Here is a 24,057-nt window from a genome sequence, read left to right as displayed (position 1 = left end):
GTAATCCTGTAATTAATTCTGAGACGAAACAATTCAGCAAGAAGACTGAAGAATTAGGTTTTGAGTTTGTGAATCTAAAGACAGAAATTTGGTAAAATTTAACTGAATTGAACTCCAAAGATGATCAATTGAGTTTCCAAATTCGCAGTAAATTAGGGTTTATATTTCGTGATGATATAAAAGTTACTATTGCAAGGTCAACAGAGTATTTGTTAAAAAAAGGGTCAACATTACTTAGGATTCTTTTTCACGTTTTATTTTTTTTTTTTATGTGTCAATCGTATAAGATAAATTATAAAAATATTTTTTTTTTTTGAAAGAAGGAAGGAACTTTTATTAAGATCAAGAAACATCCATCTGAGCAAGGGTGCTGACAACTTGTGAGAATGGCTCAAAAGATACAAGCTCCACCACATTTTGGGGGCATGATCTAGCTACAGAATGTGCCACCGTGTTCCCTCCCCTTTTAACATGACTAATATGAAAGAAATTAAAAGAAGAAATAGAAGTACAAACTTTATCAATGAACAAGTATATATGACTTAACCCTTCATGCTTCCTATTAATTTTCTGGACTACTCCAAGAGCATCACTCTCCAACCAGATATTCGTATAGCCAAGACGATGAGCAATCTCGATCCCAAAACTCATTGCAGCAGCTTCAGCAATGCTTGGGTCCCACCCACCCTTGCGTCTTCGAGCAGCAGTGGCGAGTAGCTTCCCATTTGAGTCTCGCACCACCACTCCTAAACCCACATCCACTCCATTAAAAATGGCAGCATCAACATTAATTTTTATCACTCCTTCAGGGGGTTTAATCCATGTTGCAGCAGAGCCTAACCCACCACAGGCCACCCTCCCAAAAACTCTAGCAGAATACACATTATAGTCATGTACATACCTCACGAAACCAGCAGCCAGCATTCGAGCATCATGCGACCCTTGCTCGTGAATGTGCTTGTTTCTGCTTGTCCACGCAGCCCACGCTAACGCAGCAAAGGTGGATAATTCTTGCTTTGTTAGTTTCCTAGCCATTCTTTTCAAGCAATCTTGGAAAGACAAGTCATCACACTCATCCAGAAAATTCTTAAATGAGCTTACATTCCAGATCAAAATCGGTGATGTGCATCTAAATAAGGCATGGATAATTGTTTCCTCTGCATTCCCACAAACAGGACAGATTCCATCCCCTCTTATATGTCTGCGCCTCAGAACATCATTAACTCCAATTGCCCCACTACAAACTCTCCAAAGAAAATGACAAAGCTTCGGTGGTCCCTCAATATTCCATACTAATTTCCACAAATCATCATCAACATTATTAGCAGCATTGTTCACACCGAAAGTGCCCAACCAGTAAGCCGATTTCACAGAAAAAATACCATCTGTAGTGTGTCCCCAATACATTTTGTCAGGCACAAGAGGGTGAATAAGAGGGATGCTATACACCTTTCTAATATCCTCAGCATCAAGGTGTAGCTCCAAAGCATCCGATTTTCAGCACCCCGAGTCTTCGTCGATTAAATCACTCACCAGTAAATCAAGATCATGCAATCTATTTGGTGGCGGGGCAGGACAAACATGATTACTCTGCAGAGGGAGCCATTTATCTTGCCAAACTTTAATATCCCGACCATTGCCAACCCTCCAATGTAGCCCTTCGAGGAGCAACGACTTAGCTCCCCACATACTACGCCAAGTATAACTTGGGTCAAAACCTCTTCTTGCCTCTAAAAAATCAGAGTGTTTAAAATATCTGGCTTTTAACACTCGGTACAGTAGTGTATCCCCACTTTGCATCAATCTCCACCCTTGCTTTGCTAGTAGTGCTTGATTGAAGATTTTAAGGTTTCGGAATCCCATACCCCCTTGTGACTTCGGAAGGCAAAGAGTTTTCCAACTCTTCCAATGCATCCTGTTCTCATCTCCATTGCCCCACCAAAAGCGAGCCAAAATCGAGTGTATTTCATCAATAAGTCCATCGGGAATTCTGAACACACTCATAATATAAGTGGGAATAGCTTGAGCGACCGCTTTGATCAATACCTCTTTACCCGGTTTTGAAAGGAGCTTCTCCTTCCAACCTTGGAGCTTCTTCCATATTCTCTCTTTAAGTCCAGCAAAAGTAGCCTTCTTTGATCTGCTAATTATTGTAGGGAGCCCCAAATATTTTTCATGACGATTTACCTCCTTAACACCAAGAGACTCACAAATGCTTTTCCTTCTATCCGCCGAGACAATCTTACTAAAAGTTGCTTCCGATTTGCTAAAGTTAATTTTTTGCCCTGAAGCTCTTTCATAAATACGGAGAATATCCGCAATTTTTGAGCACTCCGTAGCATTTGCTCTAGCAAATAAAATGCTGTCATCAGCGAAAAAAAGATGTGAAATCCGAGGAGCTCCTTTACAAACCCTCACACCATGAATAATATTATCCTTTGCAGCTTTCGAAAGTAGTCCTGATAAATTATAAAAATATAACCATTATAATGCTATTTAAATCTATCGAGTAATTATATTTGAAAGTCAAATAGTAACTCATAAATTCTATTGTTCAACTTTAAGGTAAAAAATAAAATTAAAAATATGATGTCAATATAATATATGGAATATAATATAATATAATATATGGAATATAATAATTGTTTTAAAAAAAACTATTGTTCAACTTAAGGTAAAAAATAAAATTAAAAATATGATGTCAACAATTAATTTAGGCGGAAAAAATTTTAACCACAACTTGAAATGTGTACAATTTGAAAAATGGATGATGTCAGCGGTTGTTGTTTTAGTTTATTTATAGAAGATTATGCTCTCTCGTTTTTTATCTTGTTTTTATTTTTTTTATTTTTATAATTTAATTAAATTTAATATAAAAAGAAAGTAGTATTAATGTGATATTGTATATACTTTTTTTTGAGGGAAAGCGGTTAGTGCTATGAATCATTGAATTGATATTGTATATACTCGATCTACAATAAAATTGAAAAAACCTAGCCATCGAGGCTACAATAATATTATGAGTGGATTATATCCAAGATATTTATCTAATTTTAATGTACTGTAATAATTTTAATTGATTTGTTTATTTAATTACACCCTGCCACAAATTAGTAATTATTTTTTAACATATTTAGGGCATGTTTTCATTCACTGAACTGAACTGAACTGAACTGAATTGAGCTGAACTGAACTGAACTGAGCTGAGCTGAACTGAAATGAATATTTTATAAGAGAAGGAAATTAGGAGCTGAGCTGAACTGAACTGAATTGAGCTGAGCTGAGCTGAATTGAACTGAACTGAACTGAACTGAATTTCAACGTAAGAGAACAGACCCTTAATACAGGTAATTTTATTCTTTTTATTGAAATGTAATCAATCCAAATTTAACCTTTATTTAAACGATTACAAAAGGAAGAATACCAAATTTATAACATCAATACCCACAAAACCATGGTACCAAATTTATTTTTATATATATATTTTTTAAGGAAAACCAATTATGCATTTGGTCATTCTACTTGCTATAAGGATAAACTCCATAGTCCGTACGACGAGTACTATTCTATATACTCCCTACAAATTATTTGAAGGCGTCGCTTGTTAATTGTTACTTCCTCAGTCACTACTACGAGTCTACGAATAACTTTGAAAATTACTATGCCTTTGACATATTCTGATAGGCTGCTAGCAGCGTGCTAAGCTTAACTGGAGGTACAAAGAATGAGACCGTGACTCCACCGAGCATAGAGTCATTCGAAGCTCATCGTGTACCTTACTGAAAAGAATGTTCGCCGCTTATATTTGCAAAAGTGGCAACAGACCTTTGACCACAGAAGTTATGATTAACGATATCATGAGAAGCTGATGTTTGCAGTACAAAGCACTATTACAGGATTCAAAATGAAAGTGCAACAGAATGATCGTGTACCTCAAATTCATGGTATGCCCATTTCTTGAATATATCTATTTTCATAAACTTCGTAAGTAATATATCTAAGACAACAAAAGGAAGAATGCTAGTATAATTCTAGACCTCAATTGCCGCAACACACAGCATAAAATCAACTTTATGTATGTACACCTACTAAAAGCTACGGTTGCATATACCATTGAATCCTATACAATTAGTCTAAATCAAACATAACCGAAGCTGGAAGTTTTGAGTAATAGGAAACCTGAAAGAAGTGTGAGATTTTCTCTAAACGCCTGTACTGACTGAAAGGATTTACGCACCGCGGCGACTTTGTATCCATTCCTGAATAGCAGACCGAAGAGCATGATTAGGAATAAAATCATGTTTTGCAAGTTTCGCATTAGTCATAGGTGAAGTGTCATGGCCACTATCTAGCCAGCCTCTAATAGCCTCCGCTTCATATGTAAAGCCATCCGAAGCAATTTGTGGATCCTCCATTATTTCCTGCAAACCCAAGACAAACTGATAAGTATTAACCAAGAAAGAAGGGGTACAAAATATGAAAATGTGATAGGAAACTTCCTCAGAGTTAGAACCTGACTAACCTGAAAAATGGGGCATATGAAATAATGAGGTGCTCGATCATCAGAAGCCAGCCAAGGCATAGATAAGCTTCGAGATGAAGCTTTCATGGGTTCTAGAACCCTCCATACATCCGATTCAAGATCAGGGCGATTCCTTCCATTCATTTCACAGCACCTCAAAGCCATACGAGCTAACTGCTCGGCCTGGACAAATGGCCAATCTCCAGCTGAAGGGTCTAATAAGCAATTGAGATTACCATTACTCAAAGCATATTCAACTTCCTTTGTTATCCCCATGGCTGGTCTACCAGTCAATAAGCGCAACAATATAATCCCAAAAGAATATATGTCGCACTTTGGGGTAAGTTCTCCGGTTGTGAGGAATTCTGGGTCCATGTATGAGAAAGTGCCTTTTGGTTGAGAGGTACAAAACCTTGTAGTTTGTTCCATCGATGTTTCTGTATGTGAGATTACACAACATATACCAAAATCACTGAGCTTGCACACAAAATTTTCATCTAGTAGTATATTTGAAGGCTTTATATCTCCATGTATAATGCTGGTAGGTCGGCTTGAATGAAGGAAGATAAGAATGACACATAAATCCGTGGCTATTTGAATTCTTGTTTGCCAGGGAAGTGGAGGAGTGTTGTCTTTGCAGATGAGTCTATCCTCAAGGCTTCCGCCGGAAAGATACTCGTACACAAGAGCCCAAGATTCATGGCAGGCACCAATGAGAGTTACTAGGTTTGGATGCCGAAGCTTACTTAAAACATCCACCTAAAGAAAAGACTAGCTCAGGTAAGAAAAATAGAAATACTTTAATACACATTAAAACTGATGCATATCAAACGAAGAGAGATAAGACAGACAGAATCCTTCAGCAACAGCCATAAAGTTCACAATAAGATAAATTTTAAAAGGTAATCTTGAGTTCTCAATGTTTCAAGTGATTCAATTAGTTTAAAAAATCTTGAGCCATGAATAAAGGCAAGTAAAATCCTAGCAAAACAACCAAACAAAATTAGGGAAAGAGGTCAAAACTCTTACAATCCTAAGGAAAATTCATCAGAATCAATTGAGATTAATACTCATAAAATTGTTGTTGGGCTATTTTCTCAAGACAAAGTTACACACAGCCACAAAGTTGCCCAATCATCACGCCTATACAACTATACTCAAAGCTTTGGATTTGAAATCATATTTTAACTTCAGTGAAAAGTTCTGGATCGTGGCTCATTTAAGCAAAATAAAATCTACCAAACATGATAACATAAAAGACAATATATTCAATATCTTCAAATTGGGCTAAAATTATCAAAGTCAGCTGAACCTGAATTCAATACCTTCCTAATGAATGAAAACACAGTAAGAGACTAGAGTTCTATTTTCTTATGAAAAACAAAAGGCTAGAAAAGATTGACTACCTCTTGTTCAAACTCTTGAGGACCCTGCATGCTGTTAGGATTGAGTATCTTAATTGCCACTTGAGTTTGACGTAGAAAGCCTTTATATATGCTCCCGTATCCTCCTTCCCCAATTTTCAAGGATGGGTCAAAGTTGTTAGTAGCTTTCTCCAGATCTGAGAAAGAGAATTCAGAGAAGAAAAAAGGAACATGAGAGCTTGATGGTTCCTGATCTAATTGTTTCCGCAATATTTCAGCTTCTCGAAGAGCATGATCCCTTTCTACTTGCAATTCATCACGTTCAGTCTTATACTTCTGCAACAAGGCCACTGCAGAAAACATTTTCTCCTCCATCTCCTTTTCTGTGATCTTGGATTTCTCATACTGGTTTTCAAGTGACAACCTCCGATCCGATGCCTCTTGGAGTTCCTTCAAAACCTTTTCTAACTGGCTTTTCATGAATTCAAGTTCCTGTTTCCGCTTAGCCAGCTCTTCCTCTTGCTCTTTCCTTTGTCTGAATTCCTCAAAATACAAACTTTCAGCAGATTTTGCCTGAATAGCCACACAATTTGAAGTAAAGACATGAATATAAAAGGCAAAGGGTCATATCCTAACCACACAAAGAGGAAAAGAAGACTTGTTTGCTGATAATCATACAATTTAAGTAGCGACAAAGCCAAATTTGTAATATCAAAAAAATATAATCCAAAATTAGCTTTGCAGGCCCTTAGTCATAGACATGATGACACCAGGTATAAGAAAAAAGGGAAGCTGCAATAAAAAGTTCTTCTATAATGACTGGGGTGAAAAAAAAAAAAAATCAAGATTAGCAGAAAGTTCTTCTTAGACAATAGACTACCTTGCGAATTGCATTTATAGCCTCTTTCTCAGCTTTCCGACGCCTCATTGATTCTTCGAAAGCTTCTCTCTTTGAATTGTCAGCCTCTTCCATGGCTTGCACAAGCTGATCATACAGATCATCATTCATACTGCTTTCCTGCTGAACCAAATAAAAGTTCAGGAACTTGAAAAGTTATTAAACAGTGGCAACATCAGCTAATAAACAAAGCCTGCTATATTGCTGCTCAGAACCTTAGGTTATAGTGGATGTGGATCTATATAATCATAAATGTTAGAGCACGGAGATGGCAGTGACAAATTTACTGACCAATACACTTGGAGGTGATGATCTCTGATGCTCAATCTTTGTCTGAGGAAGAACTAACAGTTCTAGACTAGAGTCTGGGGCTCCTTCTCTTGAGAATGATGAGCAAGGGGAACTAAAAGCTGATTTGGGTCCTGGCAATCGGATTGAGGACTCAGAAAAACAGGGTCTCAGTGTTTGAATAAATCTATCAGAACTGCCTTCAGATCCATCATCATTTGAAATTCTTAGACTAGAATGTAATTTTTGACTTAGAATGCCCGAATCAATTTGAACATTCTCTAAGGATTTTGATGATCTCTCTTCAACATCCAAACTTGGTTGCTTCACACCTTCCCTACACTCAGGCAGTGCTAAAATATTATCAATAAACTCGAACAGCATCAAAAATCAAAGATACTGTCATATACAACCACTAGACCAACTACAAGTGGTTCAATAGCAGCTAGTTGATCAGCATATCAAATTTTACATCTTATAAATCTCTCTACAGTTAAAAAAAAATTACAATCAAAATGCAAAATACAAATTAACGTATCTTCCAGCTGGAGTAATTAGAAGAGCTTATCATAATATCTATCAGCTCAAACAGATAACTGAATCGAGGAGCTTTCAGATCAACCAAAGGTATCAAAATTTGATAAAATCATATCTGGATCTAGAAAGATCAGCAGCATGTGATACCATACATATTTTATAAAAGATCACTTAGGAAGCTTCATAAAAACATTTAAAAAATTAATAATGAAATGTTGAACCAGATAATTCAGGATTCTAAGTACAGCTGGTTTCTCAGTAAGAAATTAAGAGGAAATGGAAGGCATACCTCGTACAGATTAAACGGCCTTTGCATATAAATCTGATGTGACAGAAATCAGGTGCATGTTGACGCACATAGTTGGCCTTTTTCGATTTAGGCTCCACCATTTTCCTTCAAGACAATAGCACAGGAAAATGTCATTCTTTGAGGTTTTCATTGATATGACTTTTCTCAAAGTATATGACCTAGAAATTAGTCAAATCTAAATGTCAAACATTCACAATTGGGGTCTATGAGCTCCTACAAACATCATTAGGGATTTGCACAACAAAATCGATTATGGATACCTTGAATATCTACTATCTGCTGCTGCACCCATGACGAGTCTCCCTATCTTTTGTCGAGATATGATTTCCACAATTCCCTCCTCTATGGAGTCCCTTTCAATATGTAATTTCTCAGCATGTGCCTATCAAATTTCAATGTGTATACTAACATCAAAAAAGACTGAGATGGAAAAACAGTGCTAATCAGCAGTAAAATACAATAACATCTTGCTTTTTCCTATCAGTTTAAAAAGAGATCATACCCCAACTTTGGCACAAATTTGTAGATAATCATCTAGAATTTTATGCATCTCTCTATTTTCCTGCTCTCGGAACGCCTTAAGTTCTTTTTCTCCCACTTGACTAGCTGGAAATTTCCCACCCACTGCAATTTTAAAAATTGTAGAACACCAAATAAATGACTGTTGCTTATGCATAATCAGACAGCAGAAACACCACAATGAGCCATCATAAGTAAGAAAGCAAAAATATCATCCTGGTATGTATCCTAGGCAACCTACACCCTCCAAATCAAGAGGTAAATTTCAAAGTGATCTATCTGAAACATATGATACAAATTCTAAAACTGTCTTTTAAGAAGATATATCACTAACAAATTACAAAGGTAGGCATAACTCGGTGAAGTGCTGCCCTACCAGTCCATCATCACATCTTCAACCAGTGGTTTCATGAATTCTTTATACCTAAGAATGATTTCATAGAAAGTGATTAAATAAAACACATTTTTTACATAAACTAGAAAGCCAAATCAAATAAAACTTGTAATTCTACATATGTCTTCCATAAAACCTACTACCGGAAACAATCTAACAGTGTGAAATCAATGAGTACTACCTAAATCACTAAACCCCCCTGTGAACTGCACTCTAAAACACCAAAATTGGTACAATTACCTAACGTGCAGGTAGCAAATTGTGTTCCTAAACCCCGTTGACCCATTCAAATACCGCGAATTAGGTAACACAACACCAAACACAAGATCTAGTAGGTATAAACATAACAAAATCCAGCAATCACTCCAATAAATGAAACTAACATTAAAGTACATAAAATATGAATGACATATTACTAATAATAAATTAAAAGAACAGAATCAATTAAAGTTAATATAATTACTTGGCATGGGAATCATTTTGGCAGGAACATGAACATAAATTATACAAATCTTCTTCTCCCCATTAGAATTCTGCAAAGCCCATTGCAGTGTAGTTTTGCTTTCCTTTAACTCCTTGCTTACTGCCACAAATACCTTATCATCAACTACCACCCCTTTTCTTGCTTCCCCTAAAAGATCTTTGCTTGATCCCATTTCTGGGTTTTTCAATAATTTACCCCAAAATAAAAAAAAATAAAAAATAAAAAAATAATTCACCCCCACAATTTAATTGATTAACTCAGATTACATAAAAACCGGCCCCACCACCGCCAAGCCGTAGCCCTAGAACAATGGGGTCGGCTACATGAACCAAGATTTAATCTCCGTGCTCGTCCACAGAGATCATATTTCTAATTACAAACCATATAAAACCCCCAAAATTCGACTTAAAATTAGCTTCTTTCTTTATAAAATTACGCTTAAAGTACAAGTAATTATAATGGAGAAAAGGTAAAACAAAATTAGATTAAAAAATAAATAAAGCCGAAATTTTTAAAATTTCAACGTAGATTCAACCAACTTAAGAATTAAAAAGGTATAGAAAAGATAAAAAGAAAGAAAAAAAGATGGGATTTAGAGAAAAAAGGGGTTTTAGTGAGAGAAAACGCCAAAGTGAAAAAGGAAAAATCACCACTTTTTTGGGCAAAAAAAGGGTTGCTTTAGCTTGTCATCAACCCAGAAAAATCGTGTTGAAAATGCAAAATTAAGAATAAAAAAATACTATAGTGAAGTGAGAAATTAGTGAACAAACATAGTACTCAACTCTAAAAACAGCAAATTTGGAGTGTGTGATGAAAAATGAATTATAAAATGATGATGATGTTGTTTTAATGCTGACTGTTTTAGTTGACAAGTCTTTAAAAAAAATATAATTTTGATATTATTATATTGATAAGTCAATGAGACGACTAGGTAAGGGGGCCACATTGACAGGGCAATTTCATAGCAAAATGCCTGGTTATTTCACTTTGTACATCCATTAGTTGCAACGAAGCTTCTATAAGACTATAACAGGGATGGATATTCATTATTGGGTAGTTAAGATGGGAGTGGTAGGGCTTCCTGCAATCCTATCCTTTGTATCCTTGTTCAGTGTGTTCACACTTTGATACTTATATTAAACTTTTATCACGGCGGCGTGACCTATTATACACGTGTTTTCAATCTCATTGTTTATTAAAAAGAAAAGATAATCTTACATGTAGCATAAAGTCGGAATGATTCTTTCAGGAGATTTATAGCCAAAAAAAAAAAAAAAAGAGTATGGATTTTCACCGTACAATGGACTATTGATGCTATTTTTGTATGTGCTCATGAGGTATGTCCAAGTACATTGGCATGAAATAGCCTAAATTGTACGAAGTACCATGCAATTGATATTTAATACAAACGAGCTACATAATAAAAGACTCCGGATAGAATTCAACACTCACATTTCAATCATTTAAAAAAATTTGTTATGATTTTTATATACATTACGTTATCAAGCTGCGAGACAATCTATGACGGCTAAGCATATTTTTGGAATGTTTAGATGCCTTCATAAACATTCTTCATCAAACTGTACTTGGTCCAAGAAAATGACTTGCAAAATGACTTCATTATATTGCAACGTAATAGTTGATTAATATAAATACAGAAGTTCAAATCAAGGTGATGCATTCTCAAGGGCCAACATACAATCTGAATCATGCATTTTACAAATAAAAAGAAAAAAACAACACAGAGTATTCTAACATCATTATTACTTCAAGTATGAAGTATAAGCTGTATAACGTACAAGTATTTATTACTCCGAATGAGCCATAAAAAAACGACTAAAAAGTACGGAGTATCTCCTATAGAGTACTAACTACAACCAAAATTCCACCCTAGTCTTAAAGTTATATTGTGAGATTGATATATACAGTACAATATATTGCCTAATCAAAAGGAAAAACCTAGGAGCTCAACCATGCTAAATTATCAACCATGAAAATATGTAAAAAGAGGTCCTAGAGCTTCTTGATGCTCTGTAACAACTCCAAAGCAGAAATTAAATTTTCTTCCAACTCTTCCCCTATGACATCAGATTTCTCAGTTCGATTCTTTAGTAGTAACAAATTCTGATCCACTATAATCCGAAGTTTATCTAAGGCCATGTCGTGCACCTTATTTGTACTCTCAAGTTTTTCTGTTGTCTTAGCCAATTCGTCTTCAAGTTGTTTCCTTCTTCTTAACTCTTCATAGTACATACTTTCTGCTGCATTTGCCTGTTAAATTTGTACATTTTCAGCAAGTATCATGAGATCAATGAATCAAATGCAAAAACTTTAATATTGAATTCTTTTTTTTTTTTACTCAAAATAATATTGATTTCCTACAAGAGAAGCACTTGTGGAAAATACTAATGGTCCAAACAGACACTAAGGGCGTAAAGATTGCATGTTTCAGAACTTTTACCTTGTCTCTTGCTTCAATTGCATCTTTCTCTGCTCTACAACGCCTGATTGATTCAATATAAGCCTCCTCCTTAGCGGTTTCAGCTTCTGCTATGGCTTGATCAAGTTGATCATAAAGAGCATCTTCCATGTCCTCTTCCTGCTATAGTTTGATAGCCAAATTCAGCAACTTTCAGAGAGACTGATAACCATACTTAATGTCGTTGCTCTAACTTCCACAAACACTGTACTTACCAACACCTTTGGAGAATATGAACCATGCTGATTCCCCTCAGGTACAGGAGAAAGAACAAAAGACCGAAATGAGAGCTCTCTATCTTCTGTTGCCGAATGATAGGAAGTAGAATCAGTGGCAGCTTCAGAAGGTCGGGAGAAGACAGATAGCTGAGAAAGACTAAATGTTGATGATTGATCAAAACTCCCTTCAGACTCCACCATGCTGAAGGAATTTGAAAGTTTACCAGTAAACTGACTCCATCTTGACTTAGAATCTGCCTGGTGCCTTTTTAAATCTTCATCATTTAAACACGACTTTTTTATACCCTCCCTGCATGAAATGACTTGTTATGTAAGGTCTTCCAAACGATGATATCTGAACTTAATTGTAAGTAAAAAAAAATATGATATATGATCATATGATCTCAGTTCATCTCACAATCCAAATAATGACCCAAAGACCCAGATTGCTTGTAGAGTTGTGCAGGGGTTAAGACTGTTGTAGAATATATGGCACATGACCACAGATCCTGTTTGATACTACAAAACAACCTTTATTGTCTTTCAGTTTTGTATTTTCCTTTTAAATTCTTGCAGAAGCATAATGTATCATAGCACAAGTTTTGACTGTGTTAAGTGCCAAAATCATCCATCCTTTAGCATGATTTATAACCTTAGATTTTTGCTAATCATTGAAATATACTCTGTACTACTTTGTACTTGTATTGTGTTTCTAGGAGAAATTGTTGGTCACTGCAAGTTATGAAAATCCAAATAATTAAAATATAATTAACTAAAAACTTGGAACCCTCAATTTTAAACTAAAAAAAAAAATTCCCACAATCATGGCTATACATGGCCCTTGAGTCTGACCTGTACATGGCCCTTAAGTTCAGTACTAAAATCCTGTCTTTATGTAAAGCAACATAGTCCAAGGATGCATGAACTACATGGCATGTATACAGAAGCGAAAAGTAACTTGGCCAATCTTAATAATGGGGTTGACAGATTATACCTTGTATAGATTAGATGCCCCTTGCAGATAAACCAGATGTGGCAGAAAGCAGGTGCGTGTTGGCGGACATAGTTAGCCTTCTTGGATTTTGGTTTCACCATTTTTCTGGAATCGTGAATCACAATAAGTAAGAAGCTTCCACAAATGTTAAAATTCCGCATTTTCCATTTCAAGACATAAACTAAGCTCAGGAGTACCAAACTGTCCAAAAAAAAAAAACAAGACTATCCTCCAAGCACATGTAGTAGTATGAAGTAATGATTAAGTTCATAGGCAGAAGATAGAAACAAAGCCAGAATTAGCCACAGTCGATTACTCCATGCACACCTTGAATAACTTTTGTTAGCTGCTGCTCCCATGACAAGTCTCTCAATCTTGTGCCGGGATATGAGCTCCACAAGTCCACTTTCTACACTTTCCATTTCAATATACAGTTTTTCTACTTGAACCTACCAACACGAGAAAATGACTTGAGCAAAAATACAATAAAGCAGAATTCAAATAGAAAATCTATGATGTTATTTGCAAAGGGTAAGTTCCTTAATGTTTCAATGTCAACTAAAGGAGCTGAAAAAGAAATTACCTTGGCTTTAGTACAAATGCAAAGATATTCGTCTAAAATCTTGCACATATCTTGTCTTTCCTGTTCTTGATGAGCCATAACTTCCTGTTCTGACAGTGAGCTTATAGGGAACCTCCCACCCACTGCAAGCACCAAAACAATTAGATAAACAACCATGAAGAGTCATTCAGAAATTTGATTAGTAGGTGCAATACTAGTCCGAAGGAGCCAAAGATACAGCAAACTGATAACAAAAGGAAAAAGACAGGACAAAACAGGAGTTAAATTAGAATTCAGAGAAGATTCAACGGGAAGACAGAATCAAAGACATCTCAAATGAGAGGCTCCAGGCAACTATGAGTTTCGTTACAGGCTGGCAGAAACAATATCAGAAGTTAAACAAGATCCCTCGTCATCTTATTGATCAACTGCAGTCAAATAGTAGCATGCTGCACTTCAGAGGCAAACTAAACTCATAGGAATGACATTATCATAATGGACATTCGATAATGAATTTGGATATACAAATTACTCGGCTCAATTTAACTAGAAGTACCATTTAAATTAATGTTGACTCTTCACTACAGGAAAGACCAAAAGAAGTACCAAAATAAACCAACTTGAATACTATCAGATTCAGATGAAAGAAACAAAAAATTGGGAGAATAACAAGAAACAAACAATCCCAATAATTTCCACAATGTGAACAAACATTTGCAAAATGGAAGCCTGAACACAGTCACTCTAACGAGCAGACAGAAACTTTCATTTCTCAAACTCTATTTCGATCTCATATTCTACATTTAGATATCAAAACAGACTATTTTTTGCAAACTCTCCTTCAAACTCAAAGCACATTCCACATTCAGGCATCAAAAACATAATGTTAAGTACTCTTAAGTTCGAGTAACATAAAATTAGGCTATAAAAGTACATATGGGAATATTTGGGAATCAAACAATGTAAAATGCAACAACAAATAAACTTAAGCACTCACATATGGACATAAACTTTGCTGGCTGATGAACATGCACCAAGCATAGTCTCTTTCCTTTCGAGTTGCGAACCGCCCATTCTAGACTCGACATACAAGCTTTCTGATCTTTGCTCACTGCAACATACATCTTCTCATTAACCTCATCACCAACCTCTTCTTCCCTAACTAATGCCATTTTAGCTTAAATATCAAAAAAAAAAAAAAAAAACAAAAAACCCAAGTATCCAAATTGGACACAATTTCCAGCAAAATATGCAAATTTCAGACTCTCCAAATGGGTTTAAGTACAAATTAAAATTCCTTAATAACCCAATAGATATAATCAACCCACAATCCAAAAGATTAGAAAATTGCTCCAAAATCAAAACCCCAAAAAAATCAGCAAATTTCTCAATTGGGTTTGAGCGTTAATCAAACTAAAGCAACTTCTTCAATGATTTAATTTACGCAATCATATTCAAGAAAATTCAATAATGTAGTTTTATATGAATGAAAATGACAGAAAACTATAAGAAAGATATCAAATTGGTGTAAAGGGGTTACTTGTCATTGAATTAGTAAAACAATTATGCTAAAATATAAATAATAAATGTATGGAAATTAAAATATAATGATTATTACCAAATTTGTAGAATGTATGCAAATCTTCGTGTAGTCTGAATCCAACGTTTTTCTTCCCTCATTCTTCTGGCAATTAACTGTATTTTACTTTTTTTTTTTTTCAATCATCGGTTAGATTTGGGATAATTCATGCCTTTTATGGTGGGTCCCAGATCCTCCCATGAACAGCCATGAAAGATTTGGACAAGAAGTCCACGATGGTTCCTTGCCTCTGAACATTCAGGGGTTTTGCCGACTAGACTCTAGACATTGAGATTTCGTTATTTAACCTTTTGACCTCTATTTGACTTGCCGGTTGTATAAATCCCTCCGTTTTTTTAGTTGCATTCTTTATGAACTGTGGGCTCCTCTAAACGATATAAAAATGGACTCATATGATAAAAAAAAATAGAAAGAGTGATGAAACTAACTTGAAATTTTCGTTTCAAAAAAAAATGATGCAATTAATTTGAAATTTCTGTTTCAATAAAATGATTCAACTCATTTGAAATTTCCGTTTTAAGAAAGTGATGCAACTAATTTCTGTTTCAATAAAATGAATAAATATTTTCAATTGTGAATTCATAAAATTAGTAAAAATTACATATAAAAAGCTTAATCCGAGACAAATTTAACTAAATCTAATTTATAATTTTTTTTTACAGGAAAATTTGATTATTACCATTCGTTCACGTATTAGAAATCACCATTACCAATTATTATCAGAGTATTATTTTTTATTTTACCGTTAACAATTGTTCAAAACCCTAAATTTTACTACCAGTTTGTCTAGCTTCTCAACTGCAATGTCAAGAGTGAATGCTTCTCAAGTGTAATGTCAAGAGTGAATTTGATTCGTTTGGAGGAGAATTAAAAGAAAGAACTTAAGTTAAGTTAGGGTGATAATTTTATAAAAAATGTACTCGTATTAATTGAGTTTAAGTAAGTGTATGTTGGAAAATTTTCTTTTATTGTATATAATAATGTGTACCTTCTTCTTTTATAGAAAATATTACATATAATTCGAAACGGAGGCGGTTAAAAAACACCGGAGTACTCTTATTGAATTTTCTCGATTTACATATTTTTGTCAATTAACATTAATCTTATATTCTTAGGGGGTGTTTGGTAAGAAATATGGAAATGGAATGGAAAGGATTTTGATAAGAAGGGGAAACGGTAATCAAAAGTGTTACTTTTATTTATTGTTTGGTATTATTATTATTTATTTATTGAAGTAGGAGAGCTAGCTTTGTTGGAAACGGTAATTGTTTCCTTGGGTGTTTGAGTGGAAACGAATTGGAGTGATCTGTTTCCACAAGGAAATGGTATTTGTTTCCCCACATCACAAACCAAACAGCAAGTAACAACAACTGTTACATGAATCCGTTTCTCAAACGCCCCCTTATTTTCGGACCAGTGAGTACATTTTAACATTACTTGTATTTTCTCAAATTATACGAATAGTCCAAATTTCAGGCCCAAATGTATTCTCAGTTATAATACAAAACCGTCACTAATTCCCGCCCTCGAAACAATCCCTATATAAACACTTCAACTTTCCCCAATTTCTCTCTCCTTCTATTTGCTGCTAATTACTTCTTCAGCTTATCTTCTCTTTCTCTCACTTTCAAATCAAATTCCAGAAATTCTTCCAAACATTTTCGATTAAACTTCGAATTAGATGAAGCTGAAGATCAACAAAGCTTGTGATCTCAATTCTATCTCTGTTCTTCCTCCTCATTCCAGGTTTTTAACCTAAATTTCTCTCTTTGTTTTTTCTTTTTTTTTCAATTTTTGTATTTTATTTGTTCTGAATTGCTTTTTTCTGCTTTAATGGCGATTTTCCGGCGATAATTTGAAGGAGATCGAGTATGATGCAGCAACCGAGGTCGCAGCCGTCGCAACAATCGTTCTCGCAAGGTTTTTCGTCGCAACAGAACGGAATTTTCTCTCAAATCTCTCAGAACTCTGTCGACGAGGTTATAACGGACAATCAGGTCTCAATTCTCTCTCCTCTTGATTTTCTGGTTCAAATGTTCATATTTTGGATCAAATGTTAGTTACAAATTGAATGAAAATGCTGAATTTCTGGAAATTTTGGATGTGATTTTCGTCGTCATTATTTTGCTGTAGTAATTTGCGATTCATGCTATGATAGAAGTGAGCAATCAATAATTGTGTTTGTTTGAGTAGATGTAGCTCTATCCTCCTGTGATCGTTGCAAACAGAACTATACTTAGTTGTCGAACATTTTTCCTAAAAAAAATTGTTTTAGGATTTAGATCTTTAGCTTCTAGCAATATTGTTGTTATTGCGGATACATTGATTAGTTTTTGTTTTCTCACACGTCTGGTATCCAATCACTTTTTTCGGCGTGACACTTGGTAGACGATGAGATATTGATGTTATTGAAAGATAGGAGGAGATATTTTTGATCTTTTGATGTTATTAAAGATAGGAGGATATAGGTTGATCTTTTGATTTTACTCTAGGTTCATTTGCTGGCTAGCTATATATGCACTTGTAGCAATGTCTCATTGATAGTGTATGTGCTGTTAATTACAAAGTGAAAATCACTAGAGGTGTATCGTGTATGTACGGTTCATGTGGACACTGGTTGTTGTCGTTGGAGCCAGATCTTCATGACTTCCGTGCAACATATTCGTTTCATTTTAAGTCAAACCTTATCCAGTGAATGTAGCTTAAGGTGATTGCCAAGTTTCCAACTATTCCTTCAGATCATATGGCGTTCACATGTCGAGCAAGTACATATTAGGCTCCTTTTTCTAAGAGTATTATAGTATTCCTTAATTTGTTTTGACTGACTTATATGTGGCCACAGCATACACCATGATGTCTTCAAAAATTATTATTGGTTGTACATTTGAATCTGAACTATAATGAAATCTGTATGTCCCCAAAAGTATGTCTCTTTAGCCTTTAGGCGCTAAAGTCAAACTTTGTATTGCAGAATTTTTTTTAATAAAACTTGTAGTAAAATTTTGGTTTGATTAGTGGAGAAAGAGTTGAGTATTTGTGATACGTCAAAACTAATATTTTACTCTTGTAGGAGAATGTGTTCCCTCTATTGGACTAAAATGTGAATGCCCAAAACTAGATAATGATGCTTTAAGATGGAAAAACTGCTTGTCGCTGTGATTGTAGCATCATATAATATGGTAGATTTGACATCTTGGATTCTTCTTGTTGAACTATGGTCATTTTACTTAAAATACAGTGAAATTAGGATCTTTCATCATCTCAGGCTTCTTATCTGCTAATTTGGGCCGCACACCAAAGTCTATCGTGGAATTTGTTTATCATATACTCTGGAATATATTATGTATAGTCCTTTGGTTTTATGATTATTACATTGCAGCTGGTTCACTTTGCAGAGATTCAGTTCACAAGAGAAGGATCATTCTGTAAGAAGACTTTCTTGTCTCGCCCCCACAGCATACCCTCGGGAAGAAAGCCAGATGCCACTCTCCAGAAATTCCTCTAGTTTGACACGCAGATGGAACTCTACTACTGTACCAGAACATAAATGTATGCTTAGCTCTTGCCTCTTTCTATTTGATGTTGCTTAATTTCATCTATTGTCATCCTTAACAGGTCTTTGGTATTTTCTGGTGTAGCATTCTTGCACACCTTATATTTGTATCTCAGAGCATGTTAAATACTTGGCTCTTTGACTGCATCAATATCTATGATGATTCTGTCATACTTGCTTTTACAGGTCAGCTAAGTGATGAACTTGAACACAAAATCTCTATGATGGATACATCTCTGAACAGATTAGGGATGATCTTAGATTCTGTTCAGGCTGATATTATGCAAGTGAACAAGGGGACAAAAGAGTTATCCCTTGAAGGTGAGCTATGTGGAACTAGAAAGTTTCCAATAACTATACATGATGATATATTGATATTTGATTTAATGGACATCATGAGTCATAGACCACTGGCTGTGAGTTAATTACATTCTAAACTTTACTTGATCAACTGAATTCTAAAAATTTGAGCGAAGGTGACTTGAGCATAAAGCATTTGTAAGGCTGAATATGTGCGTTAACGTTTTTCTATTAATAAATTCTTTCATGGATTTATTTATTCAACTTTTTTTTAGTGGAAGGCATACGCCAAAAATCAATCGCTCATCATGATTCCCTCCATCTGCTGGTATGTCTATTAGAGTCTCTCATCTCTACCAGTACTTTTATTTCTTTTTAGATAAATTCATTTTAACATGTCAAAATGCTATGATCAGAATCGAACACAAGAAGAGATGAAAACTAGCCTGGAATCAATCAGCAATCAACTGCTTACTATTATGCAGAAGGACAAGAACCAAGAGGTTATGATGGCAGTTTCAAATCTGCAGGAGAAAATTGACTTAAATTATCAGAAACAGAGTGATGAACTGTCCAAATGCTTATCTAGAGACCTGCAGGCATGTAAATTTTCCCTTTCATGTATTTGTATGTTGGCACAATTATTCAAATCTATCATTTTGATATATCCTAATAATATCTAAATTTTGCTGTCTATTTCAACTTTCAAGTGACTGTGTTTTTCTAACTTCTTGAACAGGAAATCATGTTCAGCCTTAAGACCTTACATCAAAAGAATGCGCCCTTTGCCATTCTTCCACCAAAGGTTCTTAACTTCTTATCATATTCTTTATCTATACATTGTAGCATGTGAAGAGCATACTTAGAGATTTCTCTAATAAGCAACCTATGCTGCAGAAGTCTGGTGTTAGTTCTTCATCACAGAAGCCGATTATAACAAGGTACTATGAATAAGATTCTCCAGCTCTAAGAGTGTCTTTTCCCTTTGTTACTTAAGATCATTATGAAGCATCAAGCACTGATCTCTGGGTTAATTTTTTATAATCAAGTGTAAATTGCACTATGTTTAAAGCCAGAATAGCTTTTTAATAATATCTCTCCGGAATGGCAAATTAATTGTGCATGATCACCTGTAACTGCAAATGATCTTGTTGCGATTTCTACGAAGTATTACTGTAGTCAAGGTACATAGATAAAATCTTACCTCCCACCCCCTGTTTGCAGGATTACAATATTAAGCCCACCATCTGCTGTAATTTCTCGCATTAGTACTCAGCTAGTGTCCTAATTCTGTCTTTTTCTGTTCTCCTCTGAATTTTAGGGAAGCTGAGCCCCTTAAATTATTCAAACCGTCACATCTTGCTCCAAAGATAGAAATGGGAAGGTGGACCGCTGTCAGACCAGAGCAAACTGCTCAATCAAATCGATATGGGAATTCTTGCAATAATCCGAAACAAAGATCTTCCATGGTAGTAATGTAGCGGGATTTTATTGCCACATTTCAAAGAATTTGTTCTATAAGTGCAGGCAAAGAATTTTGTGATTGTGCTAATATGCCAGCCACCTTAGAGTAGCCAGTCTAGACTAACAACATTGATTTTAGATTTCTAGGGGATAATTTGAAGCTTGAAGCTTGTACCTTAAAATTTCAAATGTGTGCTCCATTTCCTGATTTAGAGAATGCTTGCTTGCAGGATAGGGAACAGAAAATTATTATTGACTTAGACGATGAGACTGATGGCGATTTTTCTTGCTTGATAGTTGAAAAGGAATCAGGTAAATTTCACAAACTAATCAAGTCATGCTTCATTACCAGTTACTAAGCTAATTGTTTTCTGTCACAAAATGCAGATAGACATTTTATGGTGGGATTGGAGGAAGACACTGCACGAATCCTTAGAGAAGCCAGAAGAAGAAAGAGAAAGCGGGATAGTAAAAAATTATTTGCAACTCGCAGAAAGTAAAGGTATGGTCCTTGTACTTGCAGTCATGCTTTTGATCATCCTTGAATATTTAACCACTTCTCCGGTTTTGTTGATGATATCAGAGCTCATTCATTGGCATTATAAACTCAATGAAACTGAAATTTCATGCTATGCTTGAACACTTTGATGAAAAATTATACAACTTTTGCTTTAACCTAGTGAGTATGAGTTGCTTTTTGCTGAATGCCTGAAGAGACCAAAGCTATGAAAAATGGATTAAAAAAGATAGATCATGAAAAGGATTTTAGTATTTGGAAACGTGTATTTTAAGTTTTGTATTTGACTGCTGTTTAAGTTTCTGAGAACCAGAATCTATGCTAATAATGCAAATTACTAACTTGGGATAGATGGTGAAATCCATTTTAAAATGTGTAATTTTGATGCAGACAAACTTTCAAATTTTAGATTAAGGCAATCTAGTAGTAGCAAGGAACTCAACAATTCTACTCTGTAACTGATCTTAGTGGCGGACTTATTTCTGTCATGCCAATATGGCCTTCAGCAATTGTTCGATATAGGAAGCTTACACTTTTCAACTGTGTTAACATTTAACTCATCATATTTAACTACAACCTCTTTCAAGATGATTACTGTATTCTTCTTTTGTGGTTGAAATTGATTGGGGAAATGTGTTCACTTGTAGAGCATCAGATGCCTCCTGATCCTTTCTTATATTCAGCTCCTCATTGGCCCACTCTCTTGTCCTTCTCGTTCTCGGTGGTTCACTACGTTACACTGACAGTGTACCCATGTACATGCTTAAAGATCTGTAAAAACAATGGGAAACTTGAAGTTCCATGATGAAATTATCCCAAAGAATCCGAGACCATTTTATACTCTCATACAGTCATACAAAGTATATAGTTGCACAGTACAGGAGAAGAATGAACTCAGGCTTCAATTTTGGTGTTTGGAGTTGTAATCTGAGTAGTTCTTTCATATAGCTGATTCTAGGAATTATTCAGACTCCTCGCCCTTGCTAATTACAAGGGTTTGAAATTACTCGCGATATCTTTCTTTTGTTCCTTATCTTTATGGATGCAACATTGTAAGGAATTCAACAATATTTTATCAATCCAGTAATATATTAAATCTTGTTTATCCTTTTGAGTCTTATATCTTAGTACAATAGTACAGTTTTTGGAGAGTCAAAAACAGGTCTTACCCAGTAACAATGTATAACACTAGCTCCTACTCGAGCCAACACCTCGGATATGTCATCCGATCTGATTTTCCCATCCCCTATCTCTTCTGCCCTTCTTTTCTTTTGCTTTACTCTTCCTTTGAAAAGAGTCTTTTTCTAAAGGGGCGAATCATGCATGATGTGAAAGTGTGTGGTAAGAACAACTAAGGGTACAAGTAGGGAAAAAGCAACCAAGTATGGGAACAAAACAATGTGAGACTTTTTGGTAATGTGTGCGGTAGGAGGGTGACATATCCCTACTGTTCCGGTGGACGAAGTCTTGGCTAGACCAAGCCCCCAGTACATGTAGGAAGTATGGAGTGTGGGAATTGAAAACTCGAATGCCGGTATCAATGTCACAAATACACAGCTCATTGTCTACCGGCAACTTATTTTTGTCTTCTTGAACTTGCATTATTTTGAATCATAAAATTATTTGTCATTTCATCTTAAAGACTTAAAACCCCAATAGTATATTGTGTGGATTGATTGTATATTTAATTATTTTAACGTTCCGTACCAAAAGTGGTTGGACATTTTGTTTATATTTACGCGGCAAAACCATCACCTTATTATAATTCTTTTCTAATAATTTGATCATACTGATATATAATATACTGTACTACAATAACAAATATCGTCTTAGGCAGGATCTAGAGGATTCAAACCTAACCGTTACAAAATCAATAATACCTAATTATAAATTATGTGATGTTTCATTGTTTTGGCATGTTTGGGGGCCAAACTTACCAAACTTGAAGATATAATAGCATATACATTCTTTATGTGTAGCAATAGTATTTTACTTTATCTATTGTAATCTTCTTTTAGACTTGACGTTTAGAGTGCGACCGCAATTTGTCTTATTTAATCATTTACGATAATTTTTTTTCTAATTAAATTGAAAAATCAAGCAGTTGTGTTTTCAGCTCTTAGCTTTACAAACAAGAATCTAAACAATATTTGGCGTTTATGATTATTTAGCAAAAAAAATTTGTCTTTAATTAGCAAGTTAGAGTACTTTAATTTAATTTAATTTAATTTTTTGACAGGAAGAGTACTTTAATTAAGTATTCAATTATTATGACTACTTTCTAAAATTCTACTTGAACAATAAGCTTTTCTCATGCTATAGTCACTTTCTGTTAGGGATTAGGACCACAAATGATACTAAGCTCCAATCTTATTAACATCATGATTATAACTATTAACCTACTTGATGCAGGGGATTTAGATGTTTAACATATGACAAATCTTTTAAAGGAGTTGTAGCTCTCAAAAAAATAAAATTGTTATTATAATGCCAGAATTGAGTAGCTAACCGCGTATTTGGATAACAATATAAAGAGGAATAAAATTACATGTAGCGGATTTTTAGTAATACTGTAATACGATATAGTATTGATTATGACTTTTGCCATCTTTATCTAAATTTTGAAAATCTGTAACTCCTTACTCTTACTATGTGTATAGTCACAGACTATGAAAATAATAATCTTGCAATATGACCATAATTGTGTTTTATTTTACAAATTAGTAAGTACTTACACTTAAGTGATTTAAATAGGAAAGAACTTTTTTTGTCCTTGTGCTTGAAAAGGGATTGAAAAATATGTCGCCTTAATCAAATTACTAATTTAAAGTAAACGCATCCAATGCATTTGATTTGAATAAACCCAAAGTGGCTGTAGTAACAAAGTAAAAGAAAAAAATTTATAAAAGGTTTAAAGGTGTACAATTTTAAAGATGTTTTATACAGAGGACGTAGTAATAACAACATACTTCGTATTAACTTGTACACTTGTTTAATACGGAATATTAATTTTGTGAAAAAAATACAGAGTATTAATAAACGTCAAATACACTT

The 24,057-nt window shown here is 34.7% G+C and overlaps 3 protein-coding genes across 4 annotated transcripts; 1 reads left to right on the top strand and 2 right to left on the bottom strand.

Moving 5' to 3' along the window:
* Window positions 1–342: 342 nt before the first annotated feature.
* LOC145640678 (uncharacterized) lies at window positions 343–1,407 on the bottom strand. The gene has a single exon (XM_081691915.1). The coding sequence runs from the start codon at window positions 1,405–1,407 to the stop codon at window positions 343–345; it is 1,065 nt and encodes a 354-aa protein (XP_081548041.1).
* Window positions 1,408–3,927: 2,520 nt separating this feature from the next.
* Window positions 3,928–14,908, bottom strand: LOC145640677 (U-box domain-containing protein 33-like). The gene is made up of 16 exons (XM_081691914.1): window positions 14,567–14,908; window positions 13,591–13,712; window positions 13,335–13,456; window positions 13,008–13,112; window positions 12,011–12,323; window positions 11,778–11,918; window positions 11,333–11,587; window positions 9,296–9,560; window positions 8,422–8,543; window positions 8,180–8,301; window positions 7,899–8,003; window positions 7,076–7,409; window positions 6,767–6,907; window positions 5,929–6,459; window positions 4,523–5,281; window positions 3,928–4,421 (listed from the first exon to the last, which is right to left on the bottom strand). Exons 1-16 carry the CDS (start codon window positions 14,739–14,741, stop codon window positions 4,230–4,232), a joined length of 3,804 nt encoding a protein of 1,267 aa, XP_081548040.1. The 5' UTR covers window positions 14,742–14,908; the 3' UTR covers window positions 3,928–4,229.
* Window positions 14,909–16,760: 1,852 nt separating this feature from the next.
* Window positions 16,761–22,108, top strand: LOC145638564 (putative recombination initiation defects 3). Of its 2 annotated transcripts, none has more exons than XM_081689551.1 (12): window positions 16,761–16,915; window positions 17,031–17,166; window positions 18,565–18,718; window positions 18,909–19,043; window positions 19,298–19,350; window positions 19,439–19,621; window positions 19,762–19,827; window positions 19,920–19,963; window positions 20,344–20,491; window positions 20,717–20,798; window positions 20,874–20,988; window positions 21,659–22,108. In XM_081689551.1, exons 1-11 carry the CDS (start codon window positions 16,851–16,853, stop codon window positions 20,984–20,986), a joined length of 1,179 nt encoding a protein of 392 aa, XP_081545677.1. In that variant the 5' UTR covers window positions 16,761–16,850; the 3' UTR covers window positions 20,987–20,988; window positions 21,659–22,108. The 2 variants fall into 2 exon arrangements, with proteins under 2 accessions (XP_081545677.1, XP_081545676.1); XM_081689550.1 differs by having other exon boundaries at window positions 21,651–22,108.
* The last annotated feature ends 1,949 nt before the right edge of the window (window positions 22,109–24,057 follow it).

Source organism: Chenopodium album, chromosome 7 (genome assembly GCF_948465745.1).
Source record: "Chenopodium album chromosome 7, dcCheAlbu1.1, whole genome shotgun sequence".
In the NCBI taxonomy this organism is placed as follows: domain Eukaryota; kingdom Viridiplantae; phylum Streptophyta; class Magnoliopsida; order Caryophyllales; family Amaranthaceae; genus Chenopodium; species Chenopodium album.
Note: the sequence above shows the minus strand (reverse complement) of the source record. Positions and strands in the feature narration are given on the sequence as shown.

What these genes read in the sequence shown, in the direction of transcription:
- LOC145638564 (XM_081689551.1), top strand. Translation starts at nt 16,851, where the DNA reads ATGAAGCTGAAGATCAACAAAGCTTGTGATCTCAATTCTATCTCTGTT. An exon ending in AGGTTATAACGGACAATCAG is followed by an intron (nt 17,167 to 18,564) that starts GTCTCAATTCTC and finishes TTCACTTTGCAG; the next exon opens with AGATTCAGTTCACAAGAGAA. An exon ending in ATGATTCCCTCCATCTGCTG is followed by an intron (nt 19,351 to 19,438) that starts GTATGTCTATTA and finishes TGCTATGATCAG; the next exon opens with AATCGAACACAAGAAGAGAT.
- LOC145640678 (XM_081691915.1), bottom strand. Translation starts at nt 1,407, where the DNA reads ATGTATTGGGGACACACTACAGATGGTATTTTTTCTGTGAAATCGGCT.
- LOC145640677 (XM_081691914.1), bottom strand. Translation starts at nt 14,741, where the DNA reads ATGGCATTAGTTAGGGAAGAAGAGGTTGGTGATGAGGTTAATGAGAAG. An exon ending in AGCAAAGTTTATGTCCATAT is followed by an intron (nt 13,713 to 14,566) that starts GTGAGTGCTTAA and finishes TGGTGCTTGCAG; the next exon opens with TGGGTGGGAGGTTCCCTATA. An exon ending in GGCCGTTTAATCTGTACGAG is followed by an intron (nt 7,410 to 7,898) that starts GTATGCCTTCCA and finishes GCCTGAGTGTAG; the next exon opens with GGAAGGTGTGAAGCAACCAA.